Source organism: Gadus chalcogrammus, chromosome 15 (assembly GCF_026213295.1).
Source record: "Gadus chalcogrammus isolate NIFS_2021 chromosome 15, NIFS_Gcha_1.0, whole genome shotgun sequence".
Classification (NCBI taxonomy): Eukaryota; Metazoa; Chordata; class Actinopteri; order Gadiformes; family Gadidae; genus Gadus; species Gadus chalcogrammus.
The window spans coordinates 21,960,437-21,978,173 of NC_079426.1; the positions used below are offsets into that span (position 1 = coordinate 21,960,437).

The 17,737-nt window shown below is 43.9% G+C and overlaps 1 protein-coding gene across 1 annotated transcript in view; it reads left to right on the forward strand.

Moving 5' to 3' along the window:
* Window positions 1-17,225, forward strand: part of LOC130404632 (pro-neuregulin-3, membrane-bound isoform) — a 285,157-nt gene extending 267,932 nt beyond the window's left edge. The window contains exons 7-10 of the mRNA XM_056609478.1: window positions 2,598-2,724; window positions 9,322-9,434; window positions 11,653-11,814; window positions 15,462-17,225. Of these exons, the coding sequence (XP_056465453.1) occupies window positions 2,598-2,724; window positions 9,322-9,434; window positions 11,653-11,814; window positions 15,462-16,146 (1,087 nt within the window). The 3' untranslated portion in view covers window positions 16,147-17,225. The remainder of the gene's footprint in view (window positions 1-2,597; window positions 2,725-9,321; window positions 9,435-11,652; window positions 11,815-15,461) is intronic.
* The last annotated feature ends 512 nt before the right edge of the window (window positions 17,226-17,737 follow it).

The following is a 17,737-nucleotide window of genomic DNA, read 5'->3' on the forward strand; positions in this document are numbered from 1 at the left end:
GATGGTCATCCCCTTGCCATCGTCCCACACTTCACCTACCTATGCAGTATTCTGTCCCCCTCCTGCAACATCGATGATGACATCCAACTTCTGGGTGGCCAGAGATCTGCTGGGGGTCCAAAAAAGCGTGATAAGGATTACCTCAAAACCCTCCTGAAACAGTGCAACATTCCACCTACTGCACTCGAGTCCCTGGCTGCTGATCGCAACACCTGGAGCTCCTCCTGCAACCAGGGAACTACTCACCTTCAGGAGCAAGCCACAGAGAGGAGGATACAGCGACGTGCATTGAGGCATCAGCGTGCTGCAGTGCCCACACCCTCCAGTGCCACATACCCCTGTCTCTTTTGTGGCAAAAACTGCGGATCCCGCATAGGCCTGCACAGCCACATGGCTATGCATCGCCGCAACACACCCCAATAATTGTCCTTCCTTTCTATTTGGAGCAACGTCATCATCGTAATCAATGGACTGCCATAACGTGTGCGTGCGTGTGTGTATGGGTGAGGGTATGTGTGATGTTTGAAAGAGAGAGAGAGAGAGTTAGTGTGTGTGTGTGTGTGTGTGTGTGTGTGTGTGTGTGTGTGTGTGTGTGTGTGTGTGTGTGTGTGTGTGTGTGTGTGTGTGTGTGTGTGTGTGTGTGTGTGTGTGTGTGTGTGTGTGTGTGTGTGTGTGTGTGTGTGTGTGTGTGTGCTTGTGTGTGTGTGTGCGTGTGGGAGGGAGGATGTCTACTGCCTTCAAGCATGTGGGGGTAGATAGGAGCTGCACCTGGAAAGAACAACTCCTCCTCAAAAATGATAACAATCAGGTGAAACTTGCCGTGTCTGCCACAGAATGTGCCCGTGTGGTTCTGGAGGATGTGGTAATAGGGGGCACAATTAAAGCCAAAGAAGTGCAGGAGGCTGCTGCATATTAGGAAAAAGTGAGCTCAGGCCTGGCAGACAAGAGTTCTGCTTTATGAAAGATTTATGAAAGGCTGAGAGTTAACTTTACATTGCTTAGAATTTTCAGGTTTGTATTTTGTACAGGTGTAGTGATCGATTTTCTCCATTACCAATACATGACGCTATTTTCTGTGCTAGAGCTAGGGTAAGAAACAGTTTTAGATATTATTTTTTATATTGAATCATTTAATTTAACTGTGTGCAGTTACTGCACATGATCGGTCTTCCACAAGGCCATGCAGACATCTAGCTCAAGCTAGCAAGCTAGTGGCTTTGGAGGGATGCCAAAAGGGAGGTGGGGATTTCTTTGGTAGTATAGTTTCACAATCTATCTGGCTGGATTCCCCAAATTGCCTTTTCTAGCTTTAACAATAAGAATAGCTATTTTTGTGTAAACAATAAATACTGATACCATACTTACAAACGGTTCTTTGTGAGAAACTGTTTATGAGACTTGATTGGACTCAAATTGCCACAGAGTACGAACGCATTCTTCTGCTGCACGCGTGGCCGCTTAGTAGAGCTGTCGGGGTACCAGGCAGCGAATAGCAACAAAGGACTGCTCGGTTTTGTGAGCTTTTTTTGGTGTAACTTTTTAGTTATCCCAGAGGAGTAAGTTCAATTCAGAGCACATAAGTATTAAGAGAAACCGGCCGGAGAGAGAAAGAACTGTCCCTTGCTCCGCGGCTCTCCTATCTCTAGGAGTTGGCACAGCCGATGAGGAACAGGGAAGGCACCTACCAAATAACCAATAGGAGGATTTGCATTCGCACATGTGCTCATCTCTAGCAGAGTGTTCTTCTGGTGGAAAGCCAACAGCGACAAAAAAAAGTGCTTTGTTGGTGAGTTTTAATAGGCAACTTCCCTGAAAACAAAACACAGAAGCGATTTTAAAAGGGCCGGAAGATTCGGTTATGCACGCATACATGTAATATGATTAAAAAAAGGTGTTTTGGTTTATCCTCAAAATAGATTCTCAGGGATATTCAATTTATTTTGGGGACAGAATTTAAGGCTCAGAAGAACGTTGGATGGAAGCTGCAGATAACATAAATTAAGAACCATTTCAGTTAATTGATCAGGGTCAAATATAGACCTTCGAGAAATGAAAACAAAAATAGAAAAAATGTGCATACCTGTTTTGGAAATGGATGCTATTAATTAATTTGTTATTATTTTAATTTAGTTATGCTAAATCATGTGTGGCGCATACGTATCTATCTATCTATAGATATGTATGTATAAACCATTACACACTCAGTGGTCTTTGTTTTCTCACCATCTCAATGAAGGTGTCAAATGTGTAAATCAATGTCAGTGGGAATGTGTTTAGACCTGGAGATGTTTGTCTTTTGAGATGCTCGAGTGAACAGGGAGCCGACCTTTCACCCAAATGCGTGTCTGCGGAAGCTAGGCTAGGATAGGCTAAAGCTCTACCTGTATGACAATATCTCTCTCTCTCTCTCTCTCTCTCTCTCTCTCTCTCTCTCTCCCTCTCTCTCTCTCTCTCTCTCTCTCTCTCTCTCTCTCTCTCTCTCTCTCTCTCTCCTCTCTCTCTCTCTCTCTCTCTCTCTCTCTCTCTCTCTCTCTCTCTCTCTCTCTCTCTCTCTCTCTCTCTCTCTATTTCTCTATTTCTTTATCTCTGTCTTCAAGGAGACGCAGGGAGAAGCTCCAGGCTCATATAAAGGAGAGCCGCATCGTGAAGAACTACAGCGGCCACGCGGCCAGCGCCCTGGACCCTAAGGCCAGGACACCCGCCAACAACATGCAGATGCACAAGGTGAGGGCCGTACACACCTTGTTTTCTTGGAGATGGGAAGAGGGCCCTCTTCTTGTTCATCGTCAATAGTCAGAACAACAGAAGCATGTGAATGAAACATATAGAAAGATCTGCTCTGCACAGAGGTACTCAAACGCAAAATACACATTTTCCGCAATGCATCTGCATCTTGGGGTAGGATAACAGCTCTGGTCCGAATCAAACAATGGAGCGGTGGGAGGGGTTATAGCCTGAATAGACAAACACAACAGAGAGAAAACAGACCAAGAAACACCAAGCATGAATGTCTTCTCCTGGCCTGAATTACTCATTAAAGTGTTGAGTGCTGTAACTTCGCATTTCAACAGCCTGTCCTGTGGCATCCCTTGCCCACGTGCGTGCGGGGCCAAGGAGGTTATTTAGCTCCAGGCCGAAGCCCTCGTTTCTTCTTTCTCTCCATGATGACACACCGAGATAGGAGTGGAGCATTAAACAGTCGGCAGTTATTTAATCCAATTGACTGACTCTTTATTGAAGTGTCCTGTAGCCATACAGGTGCCAAGCCCATAATGGCATATACAACACTATTACAAACATGAGTGGCAGTCCAAAAGCACATTCTTTATTGTACAGATCGATCAAAGATAATCCATTTATCGTCACATATCCACGTGCCGCATAGAAAATCATAATCAGTCACTTTGTCTTCTCCTCCAAGCTCTAATAGAGATGTTGGTATTGTTTTGACTTGCTGCTAACTGTTCTTGCGATGAGGTCTTTAATGGGCAGTAATTAACCTCATCTATGAAGTTGAAGGCCCTGTATAAGGATGAGTAGGTCGTACTCAACCTAAATATGTATTGTGCATGACTATTAAACAACGCTCCCCAATAAACCAATGACCAAACAGCATCCTCTTAGGCTCAAGGGTCAGTAGCGTCAGAGCGGTGTGGCGCCATATGAAGTGGCCTTGTCCTCTCATCGTCCACTTTGATTTGTCGCCGTCTCACAATGGCATCAATGAAAAACGGCCCCAGCAAAAGACTTTCAGCTGGCAGAATATTATATCATCAGTATAGCGGTCTGACTGGGTTTGTTGTCTAGACACAACTCTTGAGTGGTGGTATCTTTTATGAGAAGTACCGGTAAAGAAAAGTCTCTTGACGTTACCTTTCTAGGTCAGTGAAGGGCCTAAAATACCAAGATGCCTGCCTATCAGCACTAAAGCACAAAATACAACAATGGAACAACGGATGGAGGTTTTCTCTTGTCTGTACAAAAGTAGATCATGATATGTCCTCCCCTGTCTCAGCTGGTCCTCACTTTATTAGCATAAGCTCAAATCATGTTTTTACGAGCCCTACAAAATCTATTCTTTGGAACAACAAGCAAGGTTAATATTTACTCCTGTTGCTATTTAAAACGCTGCCTCCATTATTTATTAATCTTCAGAAGAGCCCCATTGGGATCAAATGCACATTAACCCAACTTGTTTATATTCTGCCAACTCAAACAGAATCACATTGATTTATGTCTGTAGGCAATCAATAAGAAACATTTTCATATTGCATACTAACAAGTTTGGGACTGGTGGTGTTTGAGGTATACATTACACACACATGCAAGTATTCCCTTAAAGACCACTGGGATGCTACACATGCTAGCTCAAAATGCAAACAATGTATTGAATTAGATCTGTTTATCTTAATGCCGATGGCCCCTATTGGAAAACCAAATTCCAGAAGTGAAGCAAATATACAACCCTTTTACAGCAGAATATAACCAGACGGAAAGGCTGGATTCACTCCTGGGGATTCCTCCTTCGGCTCCAAATCAATCGGTTGCATTTTGCATGAGGTCGGCAACGAGACACGACACATCCATCTATAATCCTTCTCACCGCAATCTAACTACTAAATAGTACATTTTAACTGGACTACTGCAAAGGTGTGGATACAGACACACAGTGGTCAATTACTTGAAGTCTGCGACGATGGCCGTGGGGACTTTTGGGTGAAGTTATTTGATTAGGCTGTCATTATCAGTGAAGTTCCCTGCGTTGGGGACCGGGAGGTGCGAGCCTATCAGGAATGCTACAGATGTTCCATATCACCAGTGGGCCATGACCAGCCATGCATAATCAGAGATGCTCCATTTCTCCCACAAACCAAGGTCATCCCACCATGCCCGGCTGCACAATCCACTCATGCTCGGGCTGTGTGTGTGTGTGTGTGTGTGTGTGTGTGTGTGTGTGTGTGTGTGTGTGTGTGTGTGTGTGTGTGTGTGTGTGTGTGTGTGTGTGTGTGTGTGTGTGTGTGTGTGTGGTGTGTGTGTGTGTGTGTGTGTGTGTGTGTGTGTGTTGTTTGTGTGTGTTTCTATCTCTCTTTTGTGCAGCCCCCTGGTGATACACCATTAAATTAAGCCCTTGAAAGGACCACAGCCCTCCCTCTCCTTTCATTATATTAGAACATCCATTACACAGGAAATATTTAGAACCTGCAATTATACACACACAAGCACTTACACACATACACACACCAGCACATACACATACTAGCATAGACACAGTTAATCCCGCACAGACTCGAGCCTTCAGAGTGCCGTTAATACATGTCAGAAGTTGAACCTGCTGGTGTGTCCTTGTGGGCCAGCAGGAGGCCGTTACTGCAACATGGGCATGGAGTGGGGTGCCGTTAGACAGAGATGAAGGGTGGCTGTTTGGGCGCTGGGGCGGTTGTAGCACAACATGAAACCAACCGCCGGGTGCACCGCCTGTTTCCCTCGTATCTCTGTCTCCCAGCAATTCACTGCATTCAAAGTGAACCCGACAACAAGCCTCCTCCGTCAAGAGGAGTCAACGACAGCGGGAGACTCAGAATCGGGTTAATGAAGAATAAAGATCGAAAGCGCCTCGCCACAGTAACGAGATTGACTAGTTAGTGAAGAGCGCCGGCAAGTTGTTGGACACGACTCAGGTTACTCCGCGATAAGGGCCAGGAAGCACTAATCTCATCCTTCTTCTCCCAGCCTCATAATCACTTGACTGCTTTACATGAACTCTGGAGTCCCGCGCAGCAGGGCGGCGAGGTCTCCCTCTTTTTTAATCGCAATCACAATAATGAACGCGGTCGGCGGGAACAGCGGCGGTAATTAGCAGCTCGGCTCGGGCGCTGATATGGTGTGAGAACGGCAGAAGAGATGAGGGAGGCTTTAGTCATGGAGGCACAGATGGCAGACTTGGGGAGAGAGAGAGAGAGAGAGAGAGAGAGAGAGAGAGAGAGAGAGAGAGAGAGAGAGAGAGAGAGAGAGAGAGGGAGAGAGAGGGAGAGAGAGGGAGAGAGGGAGAGCGAGGGAGAGAGAGGGAGAGAGAGAGAGAAAGAGAGAATAAGAATAAAGTTGGATCGATGGACGAAGTCTGTCGGTCTTAATGTATGTGTCTGTGATTATGTATTTATGTACTGTATGTATGTATGTTTGTATTTTTGTATGTATGGATGAATAAATGAATGTATGTGTGTACCAGTGTAAGTCCCACACTCCTCGTATGGCTCACGTCAAATACTGTGATAACTTCCTAGAGTCAACTACAACACAGTCCGTGATTGGTCCTGATGACTTGGTAATTCTGGTAATCAATGTGGGCCGCTAGAGGTCAAGACTGGTCCATGTAGAGACACAGAGTGTGAGCTCAGGTGATCAGGACGGCCTGCAGGCTGGACAAAACCTGCAGCCATGAAGAGAATGTAGAAGCATTTGACTGATAAACAATGTGAAATACAAGTAAATGATGCGTTTCAGCGTACAGAACAAATGCTGCATGGTTTAAATTAGCAGAACAGCAAAATGCACTAGTGGGTAATGACTGAGAGAATCACTTCCAGCAGCGTGTGACAGCGTACGAGGTACGATAAGACAGCTGCTGTTAACACAGTTTGAGTTTGAGTTCCTTTGGATCATCTTCAATGGTTTCAAAATGCTGCCAAACTTAGGAGGTTGTAGCTTGAGGTTATGTTTCCTTCTTGGAAGGGATTGGATAGTGCCACTGCCATAACACGATGGGGTTTTCAAACAGACAACAAGGACATTTATGGAAAGCAAAACACAATACATTAAATTACACTCAGAAGATTGAGTCTTCTTCTCTTTCTAGAAGTCAAGCAGTGTTGTGGTTTCGCCCAATTAGCACCCCCATCCTCCCAATTAAATTGTCCCGCAAGCAAGTCTTGTCCACACGAGGATTTGTAGTAGACTTTTAGTTTGTCCCTGGAGAAATAACAGCCCGCTTTCCTTATGCAAGGCGCCAACATTTAACCTGGGCTTGAAAACGATTCCTCTCGATTTTTTCAAATCATTATTATTAACATTGTGAATATTATCCTAATGGTTGTGTTCTTGCATCCGGCTACCCCCTACATATTATTCCTAAACCAGCTCAACAAAATAAAATAAAAACGGTTAATAATGCATTGATTCATCTCAACTTCTCATATTTATAAGATGTGTCACACATATCTATCTCTATGTATATATATATATATATATATATATATATATATATATATATATATATATTCATGAGGCACTTTCTATAAATAGTTCAGTTAATTTTTTTATTTTGTGTAAAGTTGTTTCTGTACATGTTTCTGTACTTCACATTACATATTTGAAAGACTTAATTTGATTGATTGTTTTTATTTATTGTACATTGTTTTATACTAATGTTTTGTTATTATATGTGTAATATATTTTGTATTCTCTATCTGTACGATTCTGTTTCGTACATTTAGCAGTGCACCTGTGACAATTCCAGCAATTCCCCCACGCGATCAATGAAGTACTTACCAATCTGAATGTGACTTCATTGTAAAGGGCTTTGAGTGGCAGTAGTGGGAGGGGATTGCAGCCCATTCAGTCATTTACCATCTAGTCCTTAATTAGCCAACAGCTGGACCCATTTACCGTAACGATTTCTGGTCCTAGCCCCCCTTTACAGCTCTACTTTATTCCTTGCTCTAACGTTCCTCATCATCGTCTTAAACCGTAAGTGGTTTAGAGGAAGTTGAAGGCTTTAAGGAGAGTAAATGTGGGATCATGCATCGTCATAGCAGCAGGGGGTTTTAGAAAAGTATGAATATGTATGCCAAATCCCAACTTTTCCTTTTTAAGAACTCATTAGAGGGCTATTTCCCAGTGGTTGCTAATATGCCGGCCACTTGTTGGGGTGAGGGAGCAGATTTAAGCCAGCATGGTTAAATCTGCCGGCTGTGAGGCGGAAAATGTTGTCACTTTTAAGACTTCAATTTAGTGCCTTTTTGAGGCACGAGAAAGGGACACTGGGGGGGAGGAATGCAAGGCTGTGTGGAGCTCCGTCTGGGCAGTGGTTGACGTTGATAGGCGCGTCCAAGAGGGAGTTAAGCGTCTCGGAAACCTGAGCTCCACACATCCCCAAAACTCAATGTGACGTTACGCGTTACTATAACTTACAGCGCATTAAAATGACCACATTGCTCATTTTAACGCTCACCCAGAAAACTAGCTTAAAAAATACAATCATAAATTTGGTTTGGGTTTTTACCATGGGGATTAGATGTCCCCCCTCCTTCCTAGAAACTCATAGGACAAAACACATATTTTTTTTTATCTTATTGTCCAAGCTTGATTTGAGATTAAACACTTTATGGGACGGATATGAAATGTTTAAGGCCTACCCTGTTATTATATGACCCTGTCTGTCAACAACGCTTTCTGGCCCTTAGTTCAGCCAGTGGTTAGGGTGCAGGGGCCACACGCCCCAGCAAGCGCCCGTCTCTTAAATTGAAAAAGAGAAAAATGGGCAAACACAACTTCAAATGAGTCAATGGGGAATGATTCTTACAAATGAGTCAATGGGGAACGAACTAAAACTAACTTTACAAAACTTTCTTGATCTAAATGTCATTGCAGATAATACTTTTTTCTCATTAACTATATAATATTTACCACACTCATTTAAAAAAACATGCATTTCTTTTCAATTTTCTTTTCAAAAGGCCTCTATTTTACCACCAGGTGTGATTATCTCTTACAAGTCGTTTCAAAATATGCCCTGTACTGTGACTTGGTGACATCATAAGTGGGACCGTCCACCAAGATGTATGATGGATAGATCAGTCTAACAGCCTTTCTACTGCACTGCAGTAACTGGTAGGCTTATCTATCCATCACACATCTAGTGGGACACTTCCATTTGTGATGTCATTAATGGGCAGGTCAGATTTCGAAACCTCTGAGACAATACCAGTCAGAGTCAGAGATATAGTATGAACTGAATATTACAATAAGATAAAAACATTACCTTGTAACAAAACTAGTCAAAGACCATACCTGACTCATGGTCACAGACCTTGGGCATGTTGGGTAATGCAGTTCCATTGGCCCATTGAACACCAAATAACACAAATATAACGACAAATAAAGGTTTAATCCCAAATGATTGCCGTTGGGTTTTAAGTCAACAAACCAGAGCTACATACTGAGTGCTGAGCAGCTGCAAAAAAATAAATAATACACCTCCTGTGATTTGTAGATTAACACATTTATATTTCCTATGACTGAAGCATATGTTGTTGTTTTTTACAGTTTTGTAAGCAGTCCAACCATTCTCCACCCCGGGTTGGAGTCTGTGAGTCAGGCTTTGCAAACTCAAAGAGAAAAAACATGAGCAAGGAAAGAGGACCGACCAATCACCACAGGTACCGTTATACACACACACACACACACACACACACACACACACACACACACACACACACACACACACACACACACACGCACACACACACACACGCATATGCAAAACACACGATCAACCAAACACCCCAGGTACCCTTACACGCACACATATGCAAACACTCACCATCCACAAGAGACCACAGGTATCATTAAATACACACACATACACACACTCAACCAACAAAACACGACAGGTATTGGTGTTCACAAACACACTCATACAGACAGACACATACACACACACACACACACACACACACACACACACACACACACACACACACACACACACACACACACACACACACCCACACCACACACACACACACACACACACACACACACACTCACACAAATACACAACAAACAAAACACAAAAGGTATGATTATACACACTCACACAATCACATACGATCACAAGAACACCAAAGGATCCATTATACACACACACGTGTGCCCGCACACGCACAAACACACATGATCCCCAGAACACCAAAAAAGCCATTATGCACACATATGTGTGCGCACACACACACACTCACACACACACACACACACACACACACACACACACACACACACACACACACACACACACACACACACACACACACACACACACACACACACACAAGCACACACACGCACACACACGCACACACACAAACACAGGGCCACATACCATCCCATCAAACAGATATACAGATGCCAGCAGGCGTCCTTTTCAAAGTGCATGTCCCCTGCAGCCAAACCGTTCTGTGATAGCGCTGATTATTCCAAGAATACTACTTTTATACACACACTCCCCTCCCATAATCAGCTGAGACCCAGCGAAGAGAGAAATTGAATTATCCAGATAATGACTCAGCTGAAACTAATTGTTGATTTATGGGAGAACGGCAGTAATTATAATTAGAGCCATGAACATGTTAATATGCATATCTGTAACTGTTGCGAACAGGCAGGGCGAGAGATGAGAATAAGAGGCACCTGTGCTGATTAGTTCTGTGTGTTGTTATGGGACATGAGAAGCCATTTTGATCCCAGTGAGTTTTTTTTAGGCGTCATTTAGTTTCCTGGCATCACCGCGGGGACGGGTGTGTGCAGTAGCTTCCAATCACTGGAAATGGAAACACTTAACGGAAGACACCGGTTACTTAGCTCAATGCCACCGCGCTGAAACTCTGCCAAGATGAAAAGCCCCCATTCTGTTTTCTTCTTCTTCTTCTTGCTCCCCCATTATAATTAGAATTTAGGATAGAATACATGAAAAAAGGAATTATTTTTTAATTAAAAAGTTTAATTCCCTGCCTTATTTTTTCTACGTACGCACGCTCATACACTTTTAAAAATACTCGCACACACACACACACAAACACACACACGCACACACACACACACACACACACACACACACACACACACACACACACACACACACACACACACACACACACACACACACACACTCACACACACTGTGGAGCAGAATAGATCAAGTATTGAGATGGCTCCGCCGGTCGGCGGCCACCCACAAGTGACATGTCCAGAGAGGTTGATTAAAGGTGGTTTACAGGTGGTTTGGCTCAGGTAGAACTTCTAGGGCTTGGCTGGTGAGGTATAGTGTCACGCTCAACGTCTGTGTCCTAACAGCAGAGCCAGAGACAGTGTGATGATCTTCAGAGATCAATGGAGTGCAAGGGGGGTAAACTTGTAGATATGGAGGACAGCACACATCTTCTACTGCCAAATGTGTATCATCAGCCTCATAGCATAATTGCCAAGCATAAAAGTCATAATTTAAGTCAAATAGATGACTTAAGCAGATAGAGATTATGGAACGTAAAAAGCACTCTAATTGGCTTAGGATAAAGCCAATGAGGCACAGTGAATCTGCAGCATTAGTAGAGTAGAGTTTGGTTTGGCCAAATCACAATTTTGACTAAATTATTTAATTAAAACACTGCTCAGCTGACTTAATTGAATTAAAGCAATTATGCTATTAGGTTAATGATATTTGTTCTTAACCTAGCCATTCACGTGGCTGTATACTTACACCGAGTCATTGTCATTATTAGAATGAAGTTGACTTAAGCAGCTAGGACCTGAATGTATTCATACATAAACCTAATTATTCCCTTCTTTGACTGTTCTCATTGATCGCTCCGTGTCCTACAGCCCAGACCAGAGATCCCGCGCCGCTCATTGGTCAGCTCCTCGCAAGACATCGCCCATACCCAAGAGGCTGAATCCAATTGGAGGATCCAAATATTCGGGCCCCTCCTACCAACACCTTCAGGAAGTAGAGACATCTGAGAGAGAAATTGATGTGCAGAAGGGGTGAGAATATAAAGGACTTTCAGAAAACCTTGAATTTAAATATCAGAGTACTATAGGCGATTTTATATTGCTGTTAACGACTGCTGGGTTCCTTTCTACTTATTGAGCCATTTCAATGAGAGGAAAATGCCGCTGGGCGAAGGACAGTAAGCATTGGAAATGTGTAAGGAACCACTTCTGTCAGTGGGAAAAATATACGCCGCCTGCACATTTGAGTTGTTTTTCAACCTTTCTGCCTTCGCTCTATCTATCTCTCTGTCTCCATTTTACAATCTGCTGAGGCGAGATAAAAACAAGGTTGTGTTATGTGTTGATCTGCACTGCAGTGGCATCAGTTCAAAGTAAAGTAGCTTGGGACGGCTACGCTGCTGTTAGATTGAAGTAAGACAGCGCGGCGGTGGACCCCACCGGTCCACAGACCCGGTCTGTAATCCAGTCAAATAGACATCGTCATGTCAGGCTGGGGCCCCTGCTGAAGAGAGAGAGAGAGAGAGAGAGAGAGAGAGAGAGAGAGAGAGAGAGAGAGAGAGAGAGAGAGAGAGAGAGAGAGAGAGAGAGAGAGAGAGAGGAGAGAGAGAGAGAGAGAGAGAGAGAGAGAGAGAGAGAGGTCATGAGAGAGAGAGAGAGAGAGAGAGAGAGAGAGAGAGAGAGAGAGAGAGAGAGAGAGAGAGAGAGAGAGAGAGGTCATGAGAGAGAGAGAGAGAGAGAGAGAGAGAGAGAGAGAGAGAGAGAGAGAGAGAGAGAGAGAGAGAGAGATTGAGAGGTCATGAGAGAGAGCGAGAGGCAGCAAAAGAGAGAGCAACACTTGCCACAGTCAGAAGGCAGGATTGGGGAGTGGAAGGATTTAAATACAGAAAAATATAAAGCTGTTGCTGAACCTGTGGTTATCCAACAGCGGTTATCCAACAGGGATGCCTAATGATTTGTTTTCCAAAAACCTTCTAATAAAGATCAATCCAACCTGTTTTCTAATAAAGAATAATCACAATAGCAGGCATGAAGAATGTGTGTGTGTTTGTATGTCTCTGTGTGTATTTGTGTGTGCTTGTCTGTTTGTGCATGAATGTAAGATAAAATGTTTGAACGTATGTGTATATATAAATGTTTAAATAAATACATAAATTCATAGGTAGATAAACCAATCCATCGAATAAATCAATGCAAAAAGCTTTTCTCTTTAAGGGGGTATATGATTTATCAGTGTTTGTGTGACGACGGCCACTCCCTGTCCTCTCCGTCATTTCAACCCACACAGTCATCTTTTTTCTCATTTAATTGTGTTTGAACAAATCAAAAGAGGGATTTGGCTGTTAATGTCATCTTGGGAATTGCCGACACGCTTTGCATGCTGCACGCTCTCACTCTCCTCTCCAGCAATATCTGCAAGACTCTCTGCTTCTCCACTATCTCTCTATGTTTCTCTTCCTCCTCTCCCGTTGGCTCTTTCTCTATAGAAGAGCCACCGTCCCCAAACTGGGTTTGATGTGTTGCGTTTTTTTTTGTCTTCATCTCCGGATGAAGACACTACGGCGATAAACCCGGGCTGTAGTGTCCTCTGAAGCTGATCAAAAGCTTCCACACCCACAACTGTCTTTACATGCCTTGATAGAGGCATAAATGTGTGATTACGCTATTACACAGAGAGGGAGCGAGAGAGACGGAGGCACTGCGGGAGAGAGAGAACGAGAGTGGAAGAGAGAGAGACAGAGAGAAATCGAGAGACAGAGCGACAGTGGGAGACAGAGAGACAGAGGGAGAGTGGGAGAGAGAGAGCGACAGTGGGATAGAGAGACAGAGAGAGAGTGGGAGAGAGAGTGCAACAGTGGGAGAGAGAGAGAGAGAGAGAGGGAAAGTGGGAGAGAGGGAGCGACAGTGGGAGAGAGAGAGAGAGAGTGGGAGAGAGACCACGACAGTGGGAGAGAGAGAGAGAGAGAGAGGGAGAGGGGGAGAGAGGGAGCAACAGAGGGAGAGCGAGAGACAGAGGGACTGCGGGTGAGAGAGAACGACAGGGGAAGAGAGAGAGACAGAGAGAGCGAGAGACAGAGTGACCGTGGGAGAGAGAGAGAGACAGAGGGAGAGTGGGAGAGAGAGAGCGACAGTGGGAGAGAGAGAGAGAGAGGGAGAGTGGGAGAGAGAGAGCGACAGTGGGAGAGAGAGAGAGAGAGAGAGAGAGAGAGGGAGAGTGGGAGCGACAGTGGGATAGAGAGAGTGGGAGAGAGAGAACGACAGTGGGAGAGAGAGAGGGAGAGTGGGAGAGTGGGAGCGACAGTGGGAGAGAGAGAGAGGGAGAGGGGGAGAGAGGGAGCGACAGAGGGAGAGTGAGAGACAAAGGGAGAGGGGGAGAGAGAGAGCGACAGAGGGAGAGGGGGAGGGAGAGGGGGAGAGAAGGAGCGGCAGTGGGAGAGCGAGAGACAGAGGGAGAGTTGGAGAGAGAGAAGGACTCATGTTTTACTATTGATGCGTTGAGAGCAGCTAGCGCTTGTCGAAGGCCATGAATTATTACAGAACGATAATGAGGCAGAATGCCGCAGAACGCTCCCTGATTGACGCCCTGATTATGCTCGAGAGGGAGAGAAAAAGAGAACGAAGGAAGAATAGAAAGAAGGAAAGATCAATATTAGATGTATCTCTGAGCTCACTGGCTCCAAACACAGTGCTCAGGTTGTGTTGCACCAACAAGTCTCAGATCAGGAATGAATCAAACTGAAATGAGTCTTTATCGACGCAGTCAAACTAGTTTTAGTTCCCTGAGAAAGAATTCAATTGCCTTGATTATAAAACGTGAAATTGACCTTGCCGACCCTTTGAGGAGGTTGAACACACATATTTACTTTACAATCCAACTTAATTAGTAATGAAATTAGGAGGGGCCTGGAAAACTTTTAGATACCCTGTCATAGCTCTCTCTTCATCAGCCTGCGTGTGTCAAGGTTATTATGGTTAGGTTAATTTTGTATAAAAAATATATTTACATTTAAGTTAGTCAGGGCTACTTGTTAGTTTTTGTAATGCTTAATTTTTCTTTGTTTTATTAGTTTCAGTGTTAGTTGTAATACTTTTTCCAATGTGGGCATTTGTCAGGGCCAAGATTTAAAGAAGAAAAGGTTTGTGTAATAAAAACTCTGTATCAAAACATTGTATCATTCAAACAAAAAGTATTTACTTTATTTTTCACAGTATTCACACAGATGAATAAAAAGAAAACTAAAGAAGAATTATCCTCAATCATTTCCGTTCATTTTACGTTCTTTCATCAACACAGAAAAAAAATCAGTTGGATTAGGGTTTTTTTATACATAACTTCAACGATAATAACCTTGGTGTTTGTGTGTGCGTACGTAGGAGTCTTTCTTTCAGAGACTCTCCATCGCCTCTCAGTCTATAAGATCATGAGGTGCCTGCGATGCATGCCTTTGTGAAATGTGTTGAAGAACAAGCGTAGGCGTTCCACGAACACTACGGTTCAGACTAGCACACAAAAGGCATCGTAACCTTTCCTTCAAGGATAAGTTGCGGCAAAGAAGTTTTGTAAACCAAGTTTAGCCTTGCTTGCCCTCAAATATCCCTCTTTCCCTTCCTTCTAGCCTATATGTCTTCATGCATCCTGCCCTCACTCCCACCTCCTTCCCTCTGCCTCTCCTCTGCAGATACCAGATGCAGCCAGAGAACTCCAGCAATGACCCGAGGCAGGACAGCTTTCTACGTATGCAAGTTCCCGTTTCCAGGGAAACCACGTTGTCGACGGCGGCAGCGCTGTCCTGGCCGGGGCATGAGGCGGCCTGCTCCGCCAGGCTGCCCCAAGACCGGACCCTCACCGGCCACATCCGGCCCCCCCGCCCCTCTACACCTCCGACCTCCTTTCGCTCCTGCTCCGTTCCCATCATCCCGTCCGTCCAGTGTCACCATGACGACGAGGTGTCCTGTATGCAAACCAGCCCCGGCCTGCACTCCTCTAGCGCCGCCCCATCGGCCGTGCTGATCCACTCTCCCGCCAACGCCACGCCTCGTCCCGGAGAAGTGAAAGCACGCGATGGTTCGCGTTATTCCCCCTGCTCCGCTGCCATTGGCCAGAAGCAGGACGAGGTCACCCTGGTGTTGGAGGAGGCCCAGCAGCAGCTCCGCGCATTGGCTCTGGCGCATAAGAAGGAGGAAGAAAGCCTAAGCAACAGTTACAACGGGTCATTGGTTGTGTTTGTGGAGGCCAAGGAAACTGTTTGCTTCTTGAGCCCTTATGGGGGTGGTTCCGGTGCATTGAGTTGTAACGGACCAACAGAGACCCAGTTACTTAGCCACAATGTATCACACAGAGACTTGGGGTACACTGGCCAATGAAAGGACAGGATTTAGGCTATTCCCTTTTTTGTTTGACAGTATTTGACAGACTGGTGTTTTTGTCTCAAAATGGCAGACATTTTTGCATCAATGGGACAGAATGGACAATATTGAACTGTGAAACATTTGATTGATGGTGAATCTGGTATTGTGCTGATGTTATGCATTCTGTATGTATACATAGAAACACTGGGGAGGCTGCCCCCTCGCCGAATTACAATATGGAAAAAGAAAAAACATATTTACATGCATTTATTTAAAAATGAGAGACACTTCTGCTTAGACGAAAACAAACCAAATAGTCTGTCAACTCCATGGTGTTTTTAATTGTAAAAAGAATATATAAATATATATATATAAATATATATGGATATCAATATATGGAATTCAAAAAGTGACCAAGTACAGAGTTGAAGAACAGAAGAATGATTTAATTTTGTTTCATTTCTTGCCTTCTTATTGGTAATAACCACTTCACATTTTCTGACGTGGTTATGACCTTCAATCTTAATGTATCCCCATTAAATTGCCCTTCCTGACAACACTTCGAATCAAACTTCTGTGAGCCACAGGACAAAATGGCCGTTGATGCAGGTGCCCCCCAAAGACAAATGGCCCTTCATGCCTTTCAAACTTTGTGTTGCGAATGAATTTGCAATCTCCTGTGGCAACAGGCATCACCTTGGATTTGCTGTACAAAATAAAAGTTCCCTGGATGAAAGAAGCAGTGATGGAAATGAAAAACTATAAAGAAAAGATGGAAGAGAAAAAAACACACAAAAGCAATGGACTTCCACAGAGACTTTGATTTGGGAATGCTGATTGCCAATCAATTGTAGTTTATTTTACAAGTTCACACACAAATGCACATGCCCCATAAACTGCTGTCGAGTGTGCTTGTACCCAAGGGGTATGTTTATTCATGAATGGCAGGAAGGAGGGACTAATGGAGAGACAGAGGGCTATTTGGAAACGAGGAGTTGTATCTGCCATAGTTTAATTTGTTTTGTTTTTTTATTGTTGGTATCAATGCTGCTTTCAGGGGCTGGTGGGAGGGCAAAACACAAGGATTGGGAGATTCCAGGGTTACATTAAACAATAAATAAATGTCTATGTTGTGTCCTAAGCATTGGCACTTTCTGAGTTTCTGTTTGAGTTTCAAAAAGTGTTATGTGTCAACAACCTCAACCATCACTTAATGGAACCAGAAGGCAAAAGCAGATTTTTCCCAGAAATGTCTTGGTAACACCTAAAAATTAGCAAGTGGTGATGTTTTAGTACAGAAATTCACTTTGCTGTCCAAATAGTTCTTTGAAAATGTGGATAGCATAGATAGTAATTTCCTTTCAGACATTATTAACCTCACTGGTCAACTGAATGAAATATTTCCAAACAGAATAAGCCCTTCCCAGAAATACATTTTTAAAGAGCCGAGCTACAAAATAGATATAGCTTAACACACAAGGTCCATCAGTGCGTCTCGTTTTAAAAACTTTAGATAATCTAAAACAATAAATGCTGCAGATAACACTAAAAGAACAAAGTCAATTTGGTATCAACTGGTATTCTACAATCCTACTAAACAAATTGT